Source organism: Oncorhynchus nerka, linkage group LG15 (genome assembly GCF_034236695.1).
Source record: "Oncorhynchus nerka isolate Pitt River linkage group LG15, Oner_Uvic_2.0, whole genome shotgun sequence".
In the NCBI taxonomy this organism is placed as follows: Eukaryota; Metazoa; Chordata; class Actinopteri; order Salmoniformes; family Salmonidae; genus Oncorhynchus; species Oncorhynchus nerka.
This window is the reverse complement of record NC_088410.1, coordinates 60,815,953-60,832,427: the sequence shown is the minus strand read 5'-3', so window position 1 is coordinate 60,832,427 and position 16,475 is coordinate 60,815,953. Positions and strand designations below refer to the sequence as shown.

Sequence of the window (16,475 nt, the reverse complement as noted above, 5' to 3'; positions counted from 1 at the left end):
ATGTTAGCATGAAATTCATGTCCAGACACAAACCTGTTGTGATAAATATGGAATTGTTCAATGCAACTTCTTTAATTTCTTTTGATATGGAAGAAATACTGATCTCGTTTGATGACCCAGTCTTATTATATTAGACGTTCCTTACTTTGTTAGATATGGACATTTTTGAATCAAATTTGAATTACATCTAACATGACATTTAGATATTGAATTAATGAAAGGAAAACAAGAGATAACAAGAAAAACATTCAAATATATATGAACTGGTCAACCCTGGATTATTCTATGGATAATACCATAATTGCATTTTATCGCCAAAACTGTCATTTGACACGGTTTAGATCAGGCTTTGGAATTTTACGTGGATTTCCATGATTAGTTGCTGGCTTAAAAAGAGTAACAACATAAGTGGATACTCTCCCTGCGTCTCAAATGGCACCCTATTCCCTACATAGTACACTGCTTTTCACCAGAGCCCCCACATAGGGCCCTTATCAAAAGTAGTGAACTATAAGGAAGGGTGCCATTTGGGACGTAGCCCCTAAGTGACATCATCACAACCAACCAGAGCCCAATGTTAGCCAACCATGCAGACGGTATCATTGAAACTTCAGTGTGCTGAGAGGTCCTCAAGTGACATTCACAATAGGAGACTATTCACTCAGTGTTCATTAACACAGGTTATTGCACTGCCATTTGGGGTATTGATGAAACTTCAGTGTGCTGAGAGGTCCTCAAGTGACATTCACAATAGGAGACTATTCACTCAGTGTTCATTAACACAGGTTATTCCTGAACAAAATAAAACTCAAAAACAGGATTTAATAGAAATAACAGTTTTTCTCTTGTCATTCGTACAATATATAGCTTTTTTGTACTTTTACCCCTTTTTCGTGATATCCAATTGGCAGTTAGAGTCTTGTCCCATCGCGGAAACTCCCCTACGGACTCGGAAGAGGCGAAGGTCGAGAGCCACGTGTCCTCCGAAACAAGACCCTGCCAATCCGCACTGCTTCTTGACACACTGTTCACTTAACCCGTAAGCCAGCCGCACCAATGTATCAGAGGAAACACCGTCCAGCTGCCGACCGAAGTCAGTTTACAAGCACCCGAAGTCAGCTTGCAGGTGCCCGGCCCGCCACAAGGAGTCGCTAGATCGCGATGGGACAAGGAAGTCCTGGCCGGCCAAACCCTCCCCTAACCCGGATGATGCTGGGCCAATTGTGCGCCGCCTCATGGGTCTCCCAGTCATGACCGGCTGTGACACAACCTGGGATGGAACCCGATGCTGTAGTGACACCTCAAGCACCTTGATCCAGTGACTTGGACCACTGCGCCACTAAGGAGGCCCGATGTGCAATATCTTAAAGTTCCAGGAATTCAACCAATATGGAACACTGGAATCCATAAATCAGCATTGCTCCTGGCTGCACCTCTGAAATTATGTTTTAATAAATGACAGGTTTTATGTATCTGGGTTTGATAGAATTTGAGATCAACATGCTAAAAGAGAGTTCCGATTCTACATAGTTACAGCAAAGGCCTCATGTTATGGCAGCATTGATTGTTAGTGTTGTGCTATGCCACCAGGATTGGTTCAATATATAAACTGATTTATAGAAGTTTGATGAGGTGAATTTCTGTGGCTCACCACTACATATAAAGTCAAATCAGCATTACTGTATAGTTGAAAATGATGCGATATGGTGACCACCCACCGTAAGCAAGCAGCAGTGAAAAGTATCATTTTGAAAGTACAAAATTGAGTGGTCAAATCCCCCAAAAGCATTGATACAAGTTATTTGATCACTCATGGAAATGCTTATAGGCCTACATGTCAGGGTAGTGGGTTCAATTTCCAGGAGTCCTCCATACGTACAATGTATGCATGCATGACAAAGTTGCTTTGGATAAAAGTGTCTGCTAAATGGAATTATTATTATTATTATTATTATTATTATTATTATGTCAAATCAAATGTATTTGTCACACAATGCTTACTTACGAGACCTTTCCCAATAATGCAGAGCTAAAAAGTAAGAAAAACGTGCACACAAAAAATAACAAAATAGTAACACAATAACTAGGCTATTTGCAAGGAGTGCCGGTAGAGTCAATGTTCAGGGGTACGAGGCAGTTGAGATAATATGCACATGTAAGTAGGGGTAAAAGTGACTAGGCAATCAGGATAGACAATAAATAGAGTAGCAGCAGCGTGTCCTGTATGAAAGAGTGTGAAAGTGTGTCTGTGTGTGTGTGTAGCGTCAATATGCATGTACGTGTGAGTATGTGTTGGAGTATCAGTGTAGTATGTGAGAGTGTGTGGGTAGAGTCCAGTGAGTGTACAAGAGCCAGTGCAAAAAAAGGGTGTCATTGCAAATAGTACGGGTAGCATTATGTAAAAAATAATAATAATAAAATAAAACAAATAAGATCAGCGCAAAAACACAAAATAGCACAATTGGTCAGGACCCCATAAAACGCCTGCTACTTCCTCCAGTGCCATAAAGTCATGTCCTGTTACCCAAAGGGTCATTTAATCATTTTGCATAGCTTCTTCTACTCAGTTTTCTATTCAGAAGAATGCCTCACTTGTTTTTTTTTCTCACAAATTATATATGTTATTTTTAGGCATATTTATTCCGTTCCTGACATTATTTTAAGCTGTCCTCCCCTCAGCAGCCTCCTGTGCTTTACACTTCTGACAAACCTCACCTTTCACATAAGGTGCCAAAACCAACACATTTCACAGGAATAGTCAAAAGCAAACAGTAGAACTAAGAATGTGTGTGAATAGTCTGTGTGTGCATTTAAGGCTGTGTGAGTGTGTGTGTAAATGTTATTGGAGCCTGGGTCGCATGTGTTGAGACAGCCACTGTCTGTGTGTCTGTGTGTGTGTGTGTGTGTGTGTGTCAAGCTCCATGAGCAGCAGCAGGAGGCCAGGCAGGGGGCCAGAGCTACATTGGGGCCAGGCCTGGCCTGACAGGGTTGGGTCAGCTCTTTCCACTCTCCCCCCTAGCACAGCACAGCAAAACCAGAGAGGGAGGAGGAGGAGAGATGTAGGGGGGTGCTAGTTGGCTCTGAGCTCACTGCATTGATTTGGTCTGGGTAATGGAAAGAATGCACAAACCCTAACGAACACACACATGCACCATACACACGCATACGCACACACAGACCCACTGACATACGTATGTATGCAAACAAACAGGATGTCACAGGTCACACGGAGACATGTAGAAACACACACACATCAAACACTCTTACGCCCTTTCATTCATTTTGCATTATATCGTTAGCTGGAGTTATGAAGCCAAAATTCTAAATTGGATGAAATAATGGTGTCATTAGATATTATCCATCATCTGTGACTGATGTAATGGTTGTGGACAATTAGGTGTATTATCGTACTCACACTGTAAGTCATCTATGAAAAACTAAATCCACCATGTTTTTACTGTACTGTCTAACTGTTGTGCAATCACAATGTAGAGTTTATAGATGCCACCATTAGCTATTCTTAGTAGAATAGCTAATGGATGAGTCAGAGTGAAAAAGATCAGTCATTTGATAATCAACTCGAGAGTTTTGGGGAGAGTTTACTGCCTGCGGAGCACCGACAACAAAACAGCAGAAAGCAGAGAGCAGAATGGAAAAAGTGAATAAGAGCAAGAGGAGAAGGGAGGTGGCGGGGAATACAAGAAGATGAATGCTCCTGCGCCAGTCGCAAGGCTGGTTCTTGTTACGTGTCAAGAATCTGGCGTCCTCCAGATGTGTGTCATGTTTATATTGGGCAAATCCCCCAGAGAGATTTAATTCGCCGGCCCTGCTCTCTGGTGAACAGCTAGCAGAGATGGAGAGAGAGAAGGGGAGAAGGAGAGCGAACGTGAGCGAGCAAGAATGAGAGAGAGCAAGAGAGAGAGGGAGACCAAGAGGGAGAGAGAGCAAGAGAGAGAGAGAGAGAGCAAGAGAGAGCGAGAGATAATTACGGAAAGTTGGCAGCCAGCAGAGGAGCAAGCTGTGGCAGGACACAACGGAAAGAATAAGATTAAACACAGAAAAATGCAGGGTAATAAAGTTTAAGACAAAAAAGATGAGTAATGATCATGCTCCTCAGCCTCTAAAAGGTGAACTTCCTCTCCTAATGTTTTGGCTAGTTTGTCCAGGAGTGCAGACTGGTTGTAACAAGGATAACTTGTAAGGGAGGGGTGATCTCCAGGTCATAAGAAAGGTGTACTTTGGGGCTCTTGTTTCAGGGCAATTATTATTTTTGTTCATTCATTTTGTTTATATCTTTTGTTTTTAAAGCGTAAGACATGCAAATATTATAATCCATACATATATTCGGGGTATTTTCTCACTGACTTCGATAGTCTACTGGGAGAGTTTTAAGGCCAACTGTTCGCTGTCCTCTTTCTGTCCCTCTCCCACACTTCCTGTGCGGACCAGCGCCATGGAAATCACGCTAATTAACTATCCTTGAACTGTAAATCTCAAAATAACATTCACGATAGATATCCAAAACCATGGATATCGAGCCAACATAAAGCCCTATATAACATGAAGGATTTCTTGTTACTTGCAAGAATGCTAAGTATGTCAACTTCTTGTTGCTCCCCATCTGAAAATTAAATATTATAATCAAACTCGAGAGAATATTACTCTCAAACTACACGGTGTTTGAATGTAATATGCCCCCGACTTTGACCTAACCTCAAATGTAATAAAATGGGGATTATGTAGTTTCAAAAGTGAAAAAAATAAGACTATTTTAAGGGAGAACGTGCAACTGGTATCAATACAAATTAAATGCTTGTCATACTGTACTCAAAAACATTGTTTCCTAGATGGATTGTAAGGAAAGAGTGCCAATTTGCCATGTAAGGCTCCGACTTAACCCATACAGCCATTTCCACTCATCCTCCCAAACATCACTTTGAAAAATGTATTTATCAAGGAAGATCATGTAATAGTATTGGGACATTGTGTCTGCTAGTTTATGAACTTACAATACGGTTGGCAACTGATCTAGACTTCAGATGCAGGTATATAAATATATCTATTGCTGACTGCAGATATGCACTGCTACATGGATTATCCAAGAGTCCAGGCTTAGGTCGAAATGGTATGGAGACGAGGTTGTGTAACAATGACTGATTTTAGATTTAGTCTTTGGCTCCCTCTGGCGGATGTACTAAATGCCAGCACACAGTCTGTACTGTTCCTAGGGACTGTACTGTTATTCATCCAGTCAATGTACTATACATAGCCTATCTATTTAGGAACTACATTTTCTTATATAACTTTGCCCTGTGCTTCTCCAATCTTGTACTTCCTATAGCCTATCGTGCACTGCTGCTGAATGTATCAGAGATCAGGGGCATACATCAATATATAATAAGCAACTAAATAAACACACAAAAAAAATCTATTACAAATTACATGACCTGATTTGTTTCCTCGAGTTCCCAGTTGTCTTGAACACACTGAAGTTGGAAGTCTGAAATTTCAGAGTTCCCAGTTGTCTTGAACACACTGAAGTTGGAAGTCTGAAATTTCAGAGTTCCCAGTTGTATTGAACGCATTTCTACCACTGTATGGCATCACTACAGGCGCTACTTGAGTCGCTAGGTTCTCTACACGCCCACATTCTTGATACGCCAAGCACAAATATGGACAAATCGAACAGCCAATGGAAAGGTAAAAGCGAAATGCCCACCAATACTGGCCTTAGTGAGGAGAATGAGAGAGCAGGTTTGTAAACCAGTTACATATGGTCTAATTCAATATGTACATTCCAAAATGCTGAAAAATACTGACATTTAATTGATTACAAATGACATGACCCTCCCCTGAGCATAAATAATAATAATACTAAACCCTGGCTGAAATTGAAAAAGCATGACCATCCCCCATTTTCCTCCAGGTAACAATTACGTAAATTTCAACCACTCCCTAAAAATAAAGGCTCAAGTCAGTGAGCCACCCAGTAAAATACTACTTGAGTAAAATATTCAAAGTATCTGTTTTAAAATGTACTTAAGTATCAAAAGTATAAATTACATCCTATACATCAAATTCCTTACATTAAGCAAACAAGACCGGCCAATAAAAAAAAAAATCTACAGACAGCCAGGGGCACACTCTAACATTCAGACATAATTTACAAACCTATTAGTTGCGTTTAGTGAGTCCGCCAGATCAGAGGCAGTAGTGACGACCATGCGTTCTCTTTGATAAGTGTGAATTGTACCATTTTGATGTCCTGCCTGAGCATTCGAAGTGTAACAAGTACTTTTGGGTGTCGGGGTAAATGAGAGTAAAAAGTGCACATTATCTTTATGAATATAGTAAGAGTCAAAGCTATCAAAAATATATATACACTTGAGTAAAGGACAGATACACACCACCCAACAACAAAAATTACTCACTTATTTTTACTTAGTTACTTTGCATCACTACCTGCCAAGCAAGGAGGGAGATTTAGTTTAGTACCACACTAATGCCTTGCTGCTCCCACTGTCCAGCCTAGTGTTCCACATTATTTAAGTGGGGTACAGACATTTAACACATTGTGCCTTATTGCAAACCCCACAGTATCCGTCCAACCCCCATTTATCCCCAGCAAAAAGCCTAGCTATTAGCAACTGTAATAAACTCAACATGGGCATCTTTTCAGGCAAGTAAACAGGAGTTAATTGATATAAATTACAATCCTACAATTACTGCTAAATCAATCCTCTAGTCTAGTCTTCTTCTCCACTCCCTCATGTTGGCACTGATCATTAGCCAACATTCTAGAAGATGCTGTGTCTGGCTGATCCACGTGTCTAGAAGTTTGTTGTTCTTCTTTGTAGGCTCGCATGTCCTTTCAAATAAGTGTAGCCGAGCCTGTGAAAGTAAAACAACTCTAGGGCACGGCCTTCACGTTGGAAAGGTAGTTTGATACACTTGAATGACTTGCTTTAGTTATTTAGCAAGAGTAATGACACAGAGATTTTGCTAACGCTCTTTATCTCAACCACTGAGGTGTGATCACAAGTTTATCGAAAACTACAGAGGACATTCAAGGATATTCAACAACAGTGTCATACGAAAAATACATACGCTAGGGGGTGCACAGTCCCATAGCATGACGGGGGCTTGAAGTTATGCAATGTGCAGTTCATTGCTCTTTAGAAAAACAAAAATAAGATGCATTAAAGAATTAAAGATGGCTCCGGCTGAGAGTTTTTCTATATACGATAATTCCAAATCTAGCTAGAAATGTTATTAATAGAAAAAGCTAAACTTTTGAAAATAAAACAAACAGTTCATGTCATTCAGAGGGTTTCTGTTGATTTAAAACAACCGTAAAAGTAACAAAATGCATTTCATACAAATTGGTGACATTTTTTGTTGTTGTCACCATTAACATGGACAACAAATTATTTTTTAAATAACCTTTTCAACAATGCCCCATGGGCTTGTTCAGTTGAGATAGTTTCAAACAGAAATGCAGTATATGGCCTACACAAATCCCTATTCAGTGTCAGTTCTTGCACAAAAGTATTTTCCATTGGACCTAAAAAAAAACAACTCTGACTTCCAGGTCTTCAAAGCATTGGTCACAGCCTTACTTCTGTTTGGACTTCACAGCTGCTTTCAGTTTGGTGTAGAGATATCCACAATTCTTAAAAAAGGAAGAAGGAAAGTGGATAAATGAGCACATGGTCAGTGTTTCTTGAGCAACAATTTCAGACCCTGGCACTAATGCATAATTAATATTGCATAATCTCACAATAAAAGAACATGCTTAATATCACCGTTGGGAAAATGCACTTTTTTGGATCCAGTGACAGGGTTTGTTGAAAAATGGGCAGTCTATGTATACCAAGGTGAACTGTGAATGTCTACCAACCTCGATGGCATAGTAGACTATCGCCAGGTAAGCAGCTATACAGCCCCCAAGGAAGAGGTCAAAGGCTGCTGGCTTAATCCTGGTGATAAAACATGTAGGGAACGATATCCAGTTAACAATTACCAAACATAATGAAAACATGGAAACAACCTCAAAAACCCAGACGATGAAATGCATTGTTTACTTAAATGTGTATACACTATTCATATAATAAAAATATGACAAATATAAGGTTAGTCGTTGGATTGGCAAGTGTGGGTGTTTGGATACTGTTTTCCTCATTGGACTAGCACCTAAAATGTGACTGTTTTACACATTTAGTCCTCATACCTATACATCATCATTGGTTGCTCCATTTGGTCAAAAAAGGTCAGTTCAGGATCCCTGAAAGAGGAACAAAACATTACCAATTCACTCTTAACAATCATGATTTCAAGGAAGGAAAGGTAGGAAGACGTGTTCTTTATGGCTGTGTGCATGCGCACGCGCGTGCGTCTGTCTGTCTTGTACCTCTTGTCTTGGCGGAAGGTGTGTCTGTGGACCTGGTGCAGATAGTACCTCAGCTCATGTTCCAGAGTGTTCACCAGTATGGTGTGTTTGGGATCCTTATCCAGCTGTGTTGCCCGTGGGATGGACGTCAGGAAGGACATCAGGCTAGACATGCGACTGTCCTGAAACTCCTATACCAGAGATTGAGATGGACAATTGAGGATGCATACGGTACAAGTTTAGGTTCGAGGTACAGTGCCTTTTGAAAGTACTCATACCCCCCCTTGACTCATTTCACATGTTGTTGTGTTACAGCATCAATTCAAAATGGATGAAATGTATATATTTTTTCTCACCCATCTACACACAATATCCCATAACGACAGAGGGGAAAAATGTATTGACATTTCAATAAATATTTACTTATGTAAATTATTCACACCCTTTTGCTATGACACTCCAAATTGAGTGCAGGTTCAACCAATTTACTGTTTCCATCGATCATCCTTGAGATGTCACTACAACCTCATTGGAGTCCACCTGTGGCCAATTCAATTGTTTGGACATGATTTAGAAAGAAACACACCTGTGTATATAAGGTCCCACAGCATGTCAGAGCAGAAAATATACCATGAAGTTCAAAGAACTGTCTGTAGATTTCAGAGATAGAATTGTGATGAAGCATATACTGTGTGTATATATATGAGGAAGGGAATAAAACTATTTCTAGCATGTTGAAAGTTTCCAAGAGCAAAGTGGTTTCCATAATTGGGAAATGAAAAAAAATATAGAACTACCCAGACTCTGCCTAGAGCTGGCTGTCCGACCAAACTGAGCAAGAACGACCTTAGTAAAAGGCACGTAAAAGACTGAGATCATAAGGCAAACAATTCTCTGGTCTGATGAAACAAATGTTACTCTTTTGACCTGAATGCAAAGCGATATGTCTGGAGAAAACCAGGCACAGCTCATCACCAGGTCTAACACCATCCCTACTGTGGTGGCAGGATCACGCTATGGGGATGCTTTTCAGCAGCAGGGACTGGGAGACCGGTAAGAAGAGCGAACAATGAATGGAGCCAAATACAGGCAGATCCTTGATGAGAACCGTGCAAAAACGGCCTTAGACTGGGGTAAATATTTACGTTCCAACAGGACAATGATCCCGAGCATACCTCCAAAGAAATGCTGGAATCCCATTGACAATATGTGTAAAGAAAGACTTGAAGATGGCGGTTCACTACTGAGAGAAAAATGCCTGAGTCCAGATGTGTAAAGCTGATACAGACACATACCCAAGATGACTCAAAGCTGTAATCACTGCCAAAGGTACTTCTACAAAGTATTGACTCGGGGTGGGGGGGGTTCTTATGTAAATTAAGATATTTCCGTATTTCATTTTCAATACATTTGGTAACCATTCAAAAAAATACTATGGGGTATTGTGGGTAAATGGGTGAGAAGAAAAAAATATTTAATCCATTTTGAATTCTGGTTGTAACATAACGTGTGGAATAAGACAAGGGGTATGAATACTTTATGAAGGCACTCCAAGACGGAATTGTTTCACACAAAAAGTGGCAATTAAGTGTTTCCTTAAGAATGTTAGATTTGTATCTGTATTTGTATTTATGGAAACCCCATTAGCTGCCGCCAAGGTAGCAGCTACTCTTCCTGTGGTCCGGGAGAATTAAGGCAGTTATACAATTTTAATAACATTACAATACACTCATTACATAATTCACAACACTCTAAGTGTGTGCCCTCAGGCCCATACTCCACTACCACATATCTACAAAACAAAATCCATGTGTACGTGTGTGTATAGTGCGTATGTTATTGTGTGTGTATGCATATGTATGTGCCTATGTTTGTGTTACTTCACAGATCCCGCTGTTCCATTAGGTGTATTTTTACCTGCTTTTTAAATCTGATTCTACTGCTTACATCAGTTACATGATGTGGAATAGAGTTCCATGAATTCATGGCTCTATGTAGTACTGGGCGCCTCCCATAGTTTGTTCTGGACTTGGGGACTGTGAAGAGACCTCTGGTGGCACATTTTGTGGGGTATGCATGGGTAGCCAAGCTGTGTGCTAGTAGCTTCAGCTTGTCAACACCTCTTTTGAAAACAAGTAATGATGATGTCAATCTCTCTTCTACTTTGAGCCATGAGAGATTGACATGCACATCATTAATGTTAGCTCTCCGGGTACTTTTAAGGGCCAGCCATGCAATTTTCCCAAGTCCCTCTTTGTGGCACCTGACCACACTACTGAACAATAGTCCAGGTGCGACAAAACCAGGGCCTGTAGGACCTGCCTTGTTGATAGTGTTGTTAAGAATGCAGAGTAGCGCTTTAGTATGGACATCTTAGCTACTGTTGTATCAATATGTTTTGACCATGACAGTTTACAATCCAGGGAAACTCCAAGCAGTTTAGTCACCTCAACTTGCAAAATTTCCACATTATTCATTATGAGATGTAGTTGAGGTTTAGGGTTTAGTGAATGGTTTGTTCCAAATGCAATGCTTTAAGTTTAGGAAATATTTAGGATTAACATATTCCTTGCAAAGCATTCCGAAACTAACTGCAGCTCTTTGTTAAGTGTTGCAGTCATTTCAGTCACTGTAGTAGCTTAAGTGTAAAATGTTGAGTCATCCGCATACGTAGACACACTGGCCTTACACAAAGACAGTGGCATGTCGTTAGTAAAGAATGGAAAAAGCAAGGGGCCTAAACAGCTACCCTGGGGAATTCCTGCTTCACCCTGGATTATGTTTGAGATGCTTCCATTAAAGAACACCCTCTGTGTTCTGTTAGACAAGTAACTCTTTACCCACATTATAGCAGGGGGTGTAAAGCCATAACACATCAATATTTCCATAAGCAGACTATGATCGATAATGTCAAAAGCTGCACTGAAGTCTAACAAGACAGCCCCCACAATAATTTATAAATCAGTATCTCTCATCCAATCACCAGTCATCAGATTAACACTTCCCCTTGCATTATGTTTGCACTGTGCATAGGACAGTCAACTTCTGATAAATCTGCTTGGAACTGATGCAACAGTGTACACTAAACTGGAGGACAGAATTGTTCCCTTCATGACTGTAGTTGCCTTTCCTGATTCTGGTAAAAAATCAAATCTTACCATTTGGCCCTTGAAGACCTGTATGTCTTTTGGGGAACCCTATTGGAAAACAAATTGAGATGAGTTAATTTGTTTCCTCATTGATTAAAATAAAGTATTCTTGTGTGTGTGTTAGTACATGTTTTATACCTTGTCAGAGAGATTATACATAAACCGAGCTAGCGATTCTGCAATAATGATGGCATTGCGCTTCATCTTCCTCAAGTCCACGTGCAACCTATTGAGAGGGTAACAGTCTCATTATGGACCTTTTCCAGACTCTGTAATAATACCAATATGTCTAAGAGTCTAGATACTAGACTGGGAAAGTCTTGTGGAATATGCATTTAATATACTGTTGTCATTCCACCCTAAAATAAAACAGAGTAGTGCCACTCACACAGTGTCCAGGATGGAGCCTCTGAGTTCAGATTTGGGGTCCTCCAGGTGAGACAGCGTGAAGCCTGGTATCCTGCGCATGGCATAGCGCTCGTGCTCCCAGGAAACAGTGGACTCCCCCAAGTTGATCTTCTTGTGGACCATCCCAAACCTCACCCAAGGGAACCGGGAAGAAACTACCTACATGGAAGGTGGTGGGATGCATGTACGTTTAGTTCATACAAGTGACATTGGGCCATCAAGCGCCTCCACACTTCCTACAGTATCTGCTGGTGGGAGGAGTTACCTGCTCCAGATGTTGTACGAAGGCATGCTGAGGGGTGCCAGGTTTGGGGGGGCGGGACACGTGCAGGAACACGTCGTCCCCATTGGCCAGCGTGTCCAGACACAGAACAAACGCCACATTGTCATGGAGAAGGCTGGTCTCTGGAGGGAGACAGACCACAAGGATAGAATCAACTTGAGAGAGACATAAGGCAAGGCTACAATCAACCAGACTGCAGGGCTGTTGTAGCAGTGTCCTCCTAGCCATGGTTCACCCACTAAACAGCAGATGAAAACACAAGGCCTTACCTCCCTACTGTAGAAGCCGGGCGTACGTACAGTGGGTACAGTTTTTAGGGTGTAGATGCTTTATGTTTCTGACTTGAGATGGTTGGTCTTGGTCTTCGATAGTTCTGGTCTCGACTCCATAACTGAAAGACGATCAAGTGAAATAACAACTCACCGGCATGATCCATATTCTCCTCTATAAACCTCTTGGTACCCAGGAAGTTATACTTTCCACTGCCAGTCAGGGAGAAAAGAAGATGGTATCTAGAACACAAATAACACAAGTGTCATTTCAAATGCCCAAACATTCCCTTAAAACCTGATTGGATAAGGTACTATTACTCAAAGTGTATGATATTTGAAATGTAATATAAATGTAATATACAGTGCATTTGGAAAGTATTCAGACCCTTTGACTTTTGCACTTTGTTATGTTACAGCCTTATTCTAAATGAGATTTTTTTTATCGTCATAAATCTACACACAATATACCCCATTATGAAAAAGCAAAAACCGGTTATACATTTTTGTAAAAAAAAAAAAAAAATGCTAACTGAAATATCACATTTACATAAGTATTCAGACCCTTCACTCAGTACTTAGTTGAATCACATTTGGCAGTGATTACAGCCTCGATTCTTCTTGGGTATAATGCTACAAGCTTGACACACCTGTATTTGGTGGAGTTTCTCTCATTCTTCTCTGCAGATCCTCTCAAGCTCTGTCCGGTTGGATGTGGAGTGTCGCTGCACAGCTATTTTCAGGTCTCTCCAGAGATGTTCGATCAGGTTCCAAGTCCGGGCTCTGACTGGGCCACTCAAGGACATTTAGAGACTTGTTTTCCAAAAGACACTCCTGCATTGTCTTGGTTGTGTGCTTATACACTGTTGAAAGGTGAACCTTCGCCCCAGTTTGAGGTCCTGAGCAGGTTTTCATCAAGGATCCCTCTGTACTTTTCTCCGTTCATCTTTCCCTCAAGCCTGATTGGTCACCCCAGTCCCTGCCGCTGAAAAACTTTGCCACAACATGATGCTGCTGCCACCACCATGCTTCACCGTAAGGGATGGTACCAGGTTTCCTTCCTCCAGACATGCAGCTTGACATTCAGGCCAAAGAGTTCAATCTTGGTTTCATCAGACCAGAGAATCTTGTTTCTCATGGTCTGAGAGTACTTTAGGTGCCTTTTGGCAAACTCCAAGCCGTCTGTCATGTGCCTTTTAGTGAGGAGTGGCTTCCCTCTGGCCACTCTACCATAAATTGGTGGAGTGCTGCAAAGATGGTTGTCTTTTTGAAGGTTCTCCCATCTCCACAGAGGAACTCTGGAACCATGTCAGAGTGACCATCAGGTTCTTGGTCACCTCCCTGACCAAGGCCCTTCTCCCCTGCTTGCTCAGTTTGGCTGGGCAGCCAGCTCTAAGAAGAGTCTTGGTGGTTCCAAATTTCTTCCATTTAAGAATGATGGAGGCCACTGTGCTCTTGGGGAACTTCAACACTGCAGAAATGTTTTGGTACTCTTCCCCAGGTCTGTGCGCGACACAATCCTGTCTAAGAGCTCGTCAAGGGGTCTGAAAACATTTTCCGAATGCACTGTATATGTGATTAATTATTTTAATTTCATTTATGAATAGTGATAATATTTAATATATATATAGTAATCATTTATGCCACTTAGCGACTTAAAGTCATGTGTGCATACGTTTTACGTCTGTAAATATCTAAAAGATAGTGTGTTTAACTCACGCAGGCTGGCTGTGGGGGTTGCTATAAAGTTTCTGGAAAAGACGGACCAGCTCAAGCAAGATGATGACTCCACTACCGTTGGAGTCTGCTCCATATGACAGCCACTGTTTTACACATGCACCAATATTTTTGATTGAAACTCCGTATTTGTGAATACATTTTTATTTCACTAGTATACGCAGCGTGCAGTTGACTTACTGGAGTAAGGCCGTAGGAGTCGTAGTGGGCCGTGATAACGATGGTGGGCGCATCCTCTCCAGCACCAGGAAGTACACCCTGAAGGCACACTGACCAATCACAATCTGTACACAAGTCTGACTTGGCTATGTTGGGACCAGAAGGCCTAATACAGTATTTCACATCCAATTATAATTCATTCCAAGGTTCATATGCCATTAGAATTAGCTGATGTCCTTGGTCATAGACAAGGTTGGAGAGAGACTCACCTCCAGAGTAATGATTGTACTGTCAGTGATGGGCTTGATGGGGTTGGTGTTGCTCACTAGAATCTGAAATACGGTGGCTGTGACCATACTACGGAACACTGACCGAGAGTAAAAGAAAGAAGTTCAAGTTGTGTTATGAACGCTGAACCTATTACATTTATTATTATTAAAATCGATTTTCACATTGCGCTGTATCCCCCTCCTTTCTCTTCCCTCAGTCTACCTCCTTTCTTTCATCCCCTTTACTCTTGCCCCTCTCCAACCTTCCTACTCTCCAGACCCTCTTCCTCCCATCCCGCCTTCTCCACTTACCTCGGACCAGTATAGAGGAGGTGCGAGAGGCTGCGGCGTGCTTGACCTCTTCGTACATATAAAGGAGCTGCTCGTCCTCCGGGGTCACGTACACAGGCATGATGGTATCCTTTAACAACGCTTCGCTCTCACTCACCATGAAGGTCTGTATGGAAGCAAAGGGTTAACATTATATTGGATTAAAGTGCCACATATCCAGAACTTGAAGGTGCAAGGTAGAGAAAACAGGCATTGTCATAAGCCTGTAGATTGTTGTATACTCCCAAGTGATTGATATTACAATAGAATGGTCCGCCAACCCTGATAAAAGGTCTAAGATACCTGTATGATGTCCTGGGGGACAGCGGACATGTTTTTGGGTAGCAGGAGGAGTACAGCGGCAGCGCTCTGCCTCAGGGCCTCAAAGTATCGCTCCACGGTGAAGTCCGGCAGCTTCATGATGACACAGCGTCGTGTTAACACTGGTTCGTCTGCTGAGCGGGCCTCCGCCTGCACGATGGCACCGCGACAACCTCCACAGGTCAACACAGAGGTCACATGAAAAAACACAGTTCCAAACTTCACTTTGTCTTTCCTGCCTCAATCACAGAAAATAAAATAAATAAATAATGAAAACAGTGCACAAATACCTTCTTTAGGAGTACAGCACATAAAAAAGCTGCTCCACAGAGCTGCACTATATATTTTGAAATGATAAAATAACACACGTAAACCTTTCTCTGGTGCAGATACTTAGTATGTCTGGCCAAGTGACCCTACCATGTTTTTCCTGCTGAATGGCATACTGCTGCATCCTATAGGCAGTGAACTCGTAGGAGGATACAGTAGGCAGCACAGAGGCATGCAGGAGCTGAACACACAGCATGAGCAGTGCAGCCGCTCGGGGCAAAATTCTCAGCAGCATGGCTCCACGTCCTGATGAGATCTCCTTACTGTCCTGACACAGAAATCTATGGAGGAAGGTTGGCTATTAAAACAAGCACGATACATGTGCTTATTGAAAACACGATCGCTCAAATAGTATTCCTCTTTTTCAGGATTCCCCAGATACGCCAATAGAAAACTCCCTTACTCCTCACCTTACCAACAGATATAGCACTATAGCCAAAGGATTTACGAAGTACCTGAGCAGCTTAGGAGAGACGCATACCATTCTCTCCATGGCCTATGCCCAGAGTTAAGTTGGGGACCAAACTATCCAGGGAGAGACACTCAGGGCCTGTATGTCTTTACTCACCTGTCTCCTAGGCTCTCTCGGTGGACGGACAGCGAGTTCTCTCCACACCTCCTCGCAGCGTGGACATAGACTAGCCTCCTAAGGGAGAAGGCTCAAGACACCTCGTTGGTAAGCCGCTAAACCCGTGTCCACCATCTGTCCCTGGGGATAAAGTCAGGCTAATCACCCCCTCTTCCCTTCTCTCCCCTACCCCCCTGGCCTGGCCCATAGTTACTGTCACAACCCCAATCACTAGTGGAGGTAATAAATTGTACAAGCCCTTG

General features: G+C 41.9%; 1 protein-coding gene across 2 annotated transcripts; it reads right to left on the bottom strand.

Moving 5' to 3' along the window:
- Nucleotides 1-6,400: 6,400 nt before the first annotated feature.
- zgc:109965 (Nicalin-1-like) lies at nucleotides 6,401-16,318 on the bottom strand. Of its 2 annotated transcripts, XM_029682978.2 has the most exons (16): nucleotides 16,213-16,318; nucleotides 15,735-15,925; nucleotides 15,297-15,487; nucleotides 14,976-15,120; nucleotides 14,664-14,761; nucleotides 14,416-14,493; nucleotides 14,218-14,321; nucleotides 12,653-12,741; nucleotides 12,212-12,351; nucleotides 11,927-12,105; nucleotides 11,677-11,764; nucleotides 11,548-11,586; nucleotides 8,411-8,580; nucleotides 8,231-8,284; nucleotides 7,901-7,979; nucleotides 6,402-7,672 (listed from the first exon to the last, which is right to left on the bottom strand). In XM_029682978.2, the coding sequence occupies exons 2-16, from the start codon at nucleotides 15,877-15,879 to the stop codon at nucleotides 7,616-7,618; spliced, it is 1,656 nt and encodes a 551-aa protein (XP_029538838.1). In that variant the 5' UTR covers nucleotides 15,880-15,925; nucleotides 16,213-16,318; the 3' UTR covers nucleotides 6,402-7,615. The 2 variants fall into 2 exon arrangements, with proteins under 2 accessions (XP_029538839.1, XP_029538838.1); XM_029682979.2 differs by lacking the exon at nucleotides 14,664-14,761 and having other exon boundaries at nucleotides 6,401-7,672; nucleotides 14,416-14,504.
- Between the last annotated feature and the right edge of the window lie 157 nt (nucleotides 16,319-16,475).

Bases quoted from the DNA above. Each gene is read 5' to 3' on its own strand.
- zgc:109965 (XM_029682978.2), bottom strand. From the start codon at position 15,879: ATGCTGCTGAGAATTTTGCCCCGAGCGGCTGCACTGCTCATGCTGTGT. The intron at 11,765-11,926 runs GTGAGTGGCACT...CCCTCTCAATAG, and splicing joins GGCTCCATCCTGGACACTGT to GTTGCACGTGGACTTGAGGA. The intron at 7,673-7,900 runs GTTGGTAGACAT...TCCTTTTTTAAG, and splicing joins TAGTCTACTATGCCATCGAG to AATTGTGGATATCTCTACAC.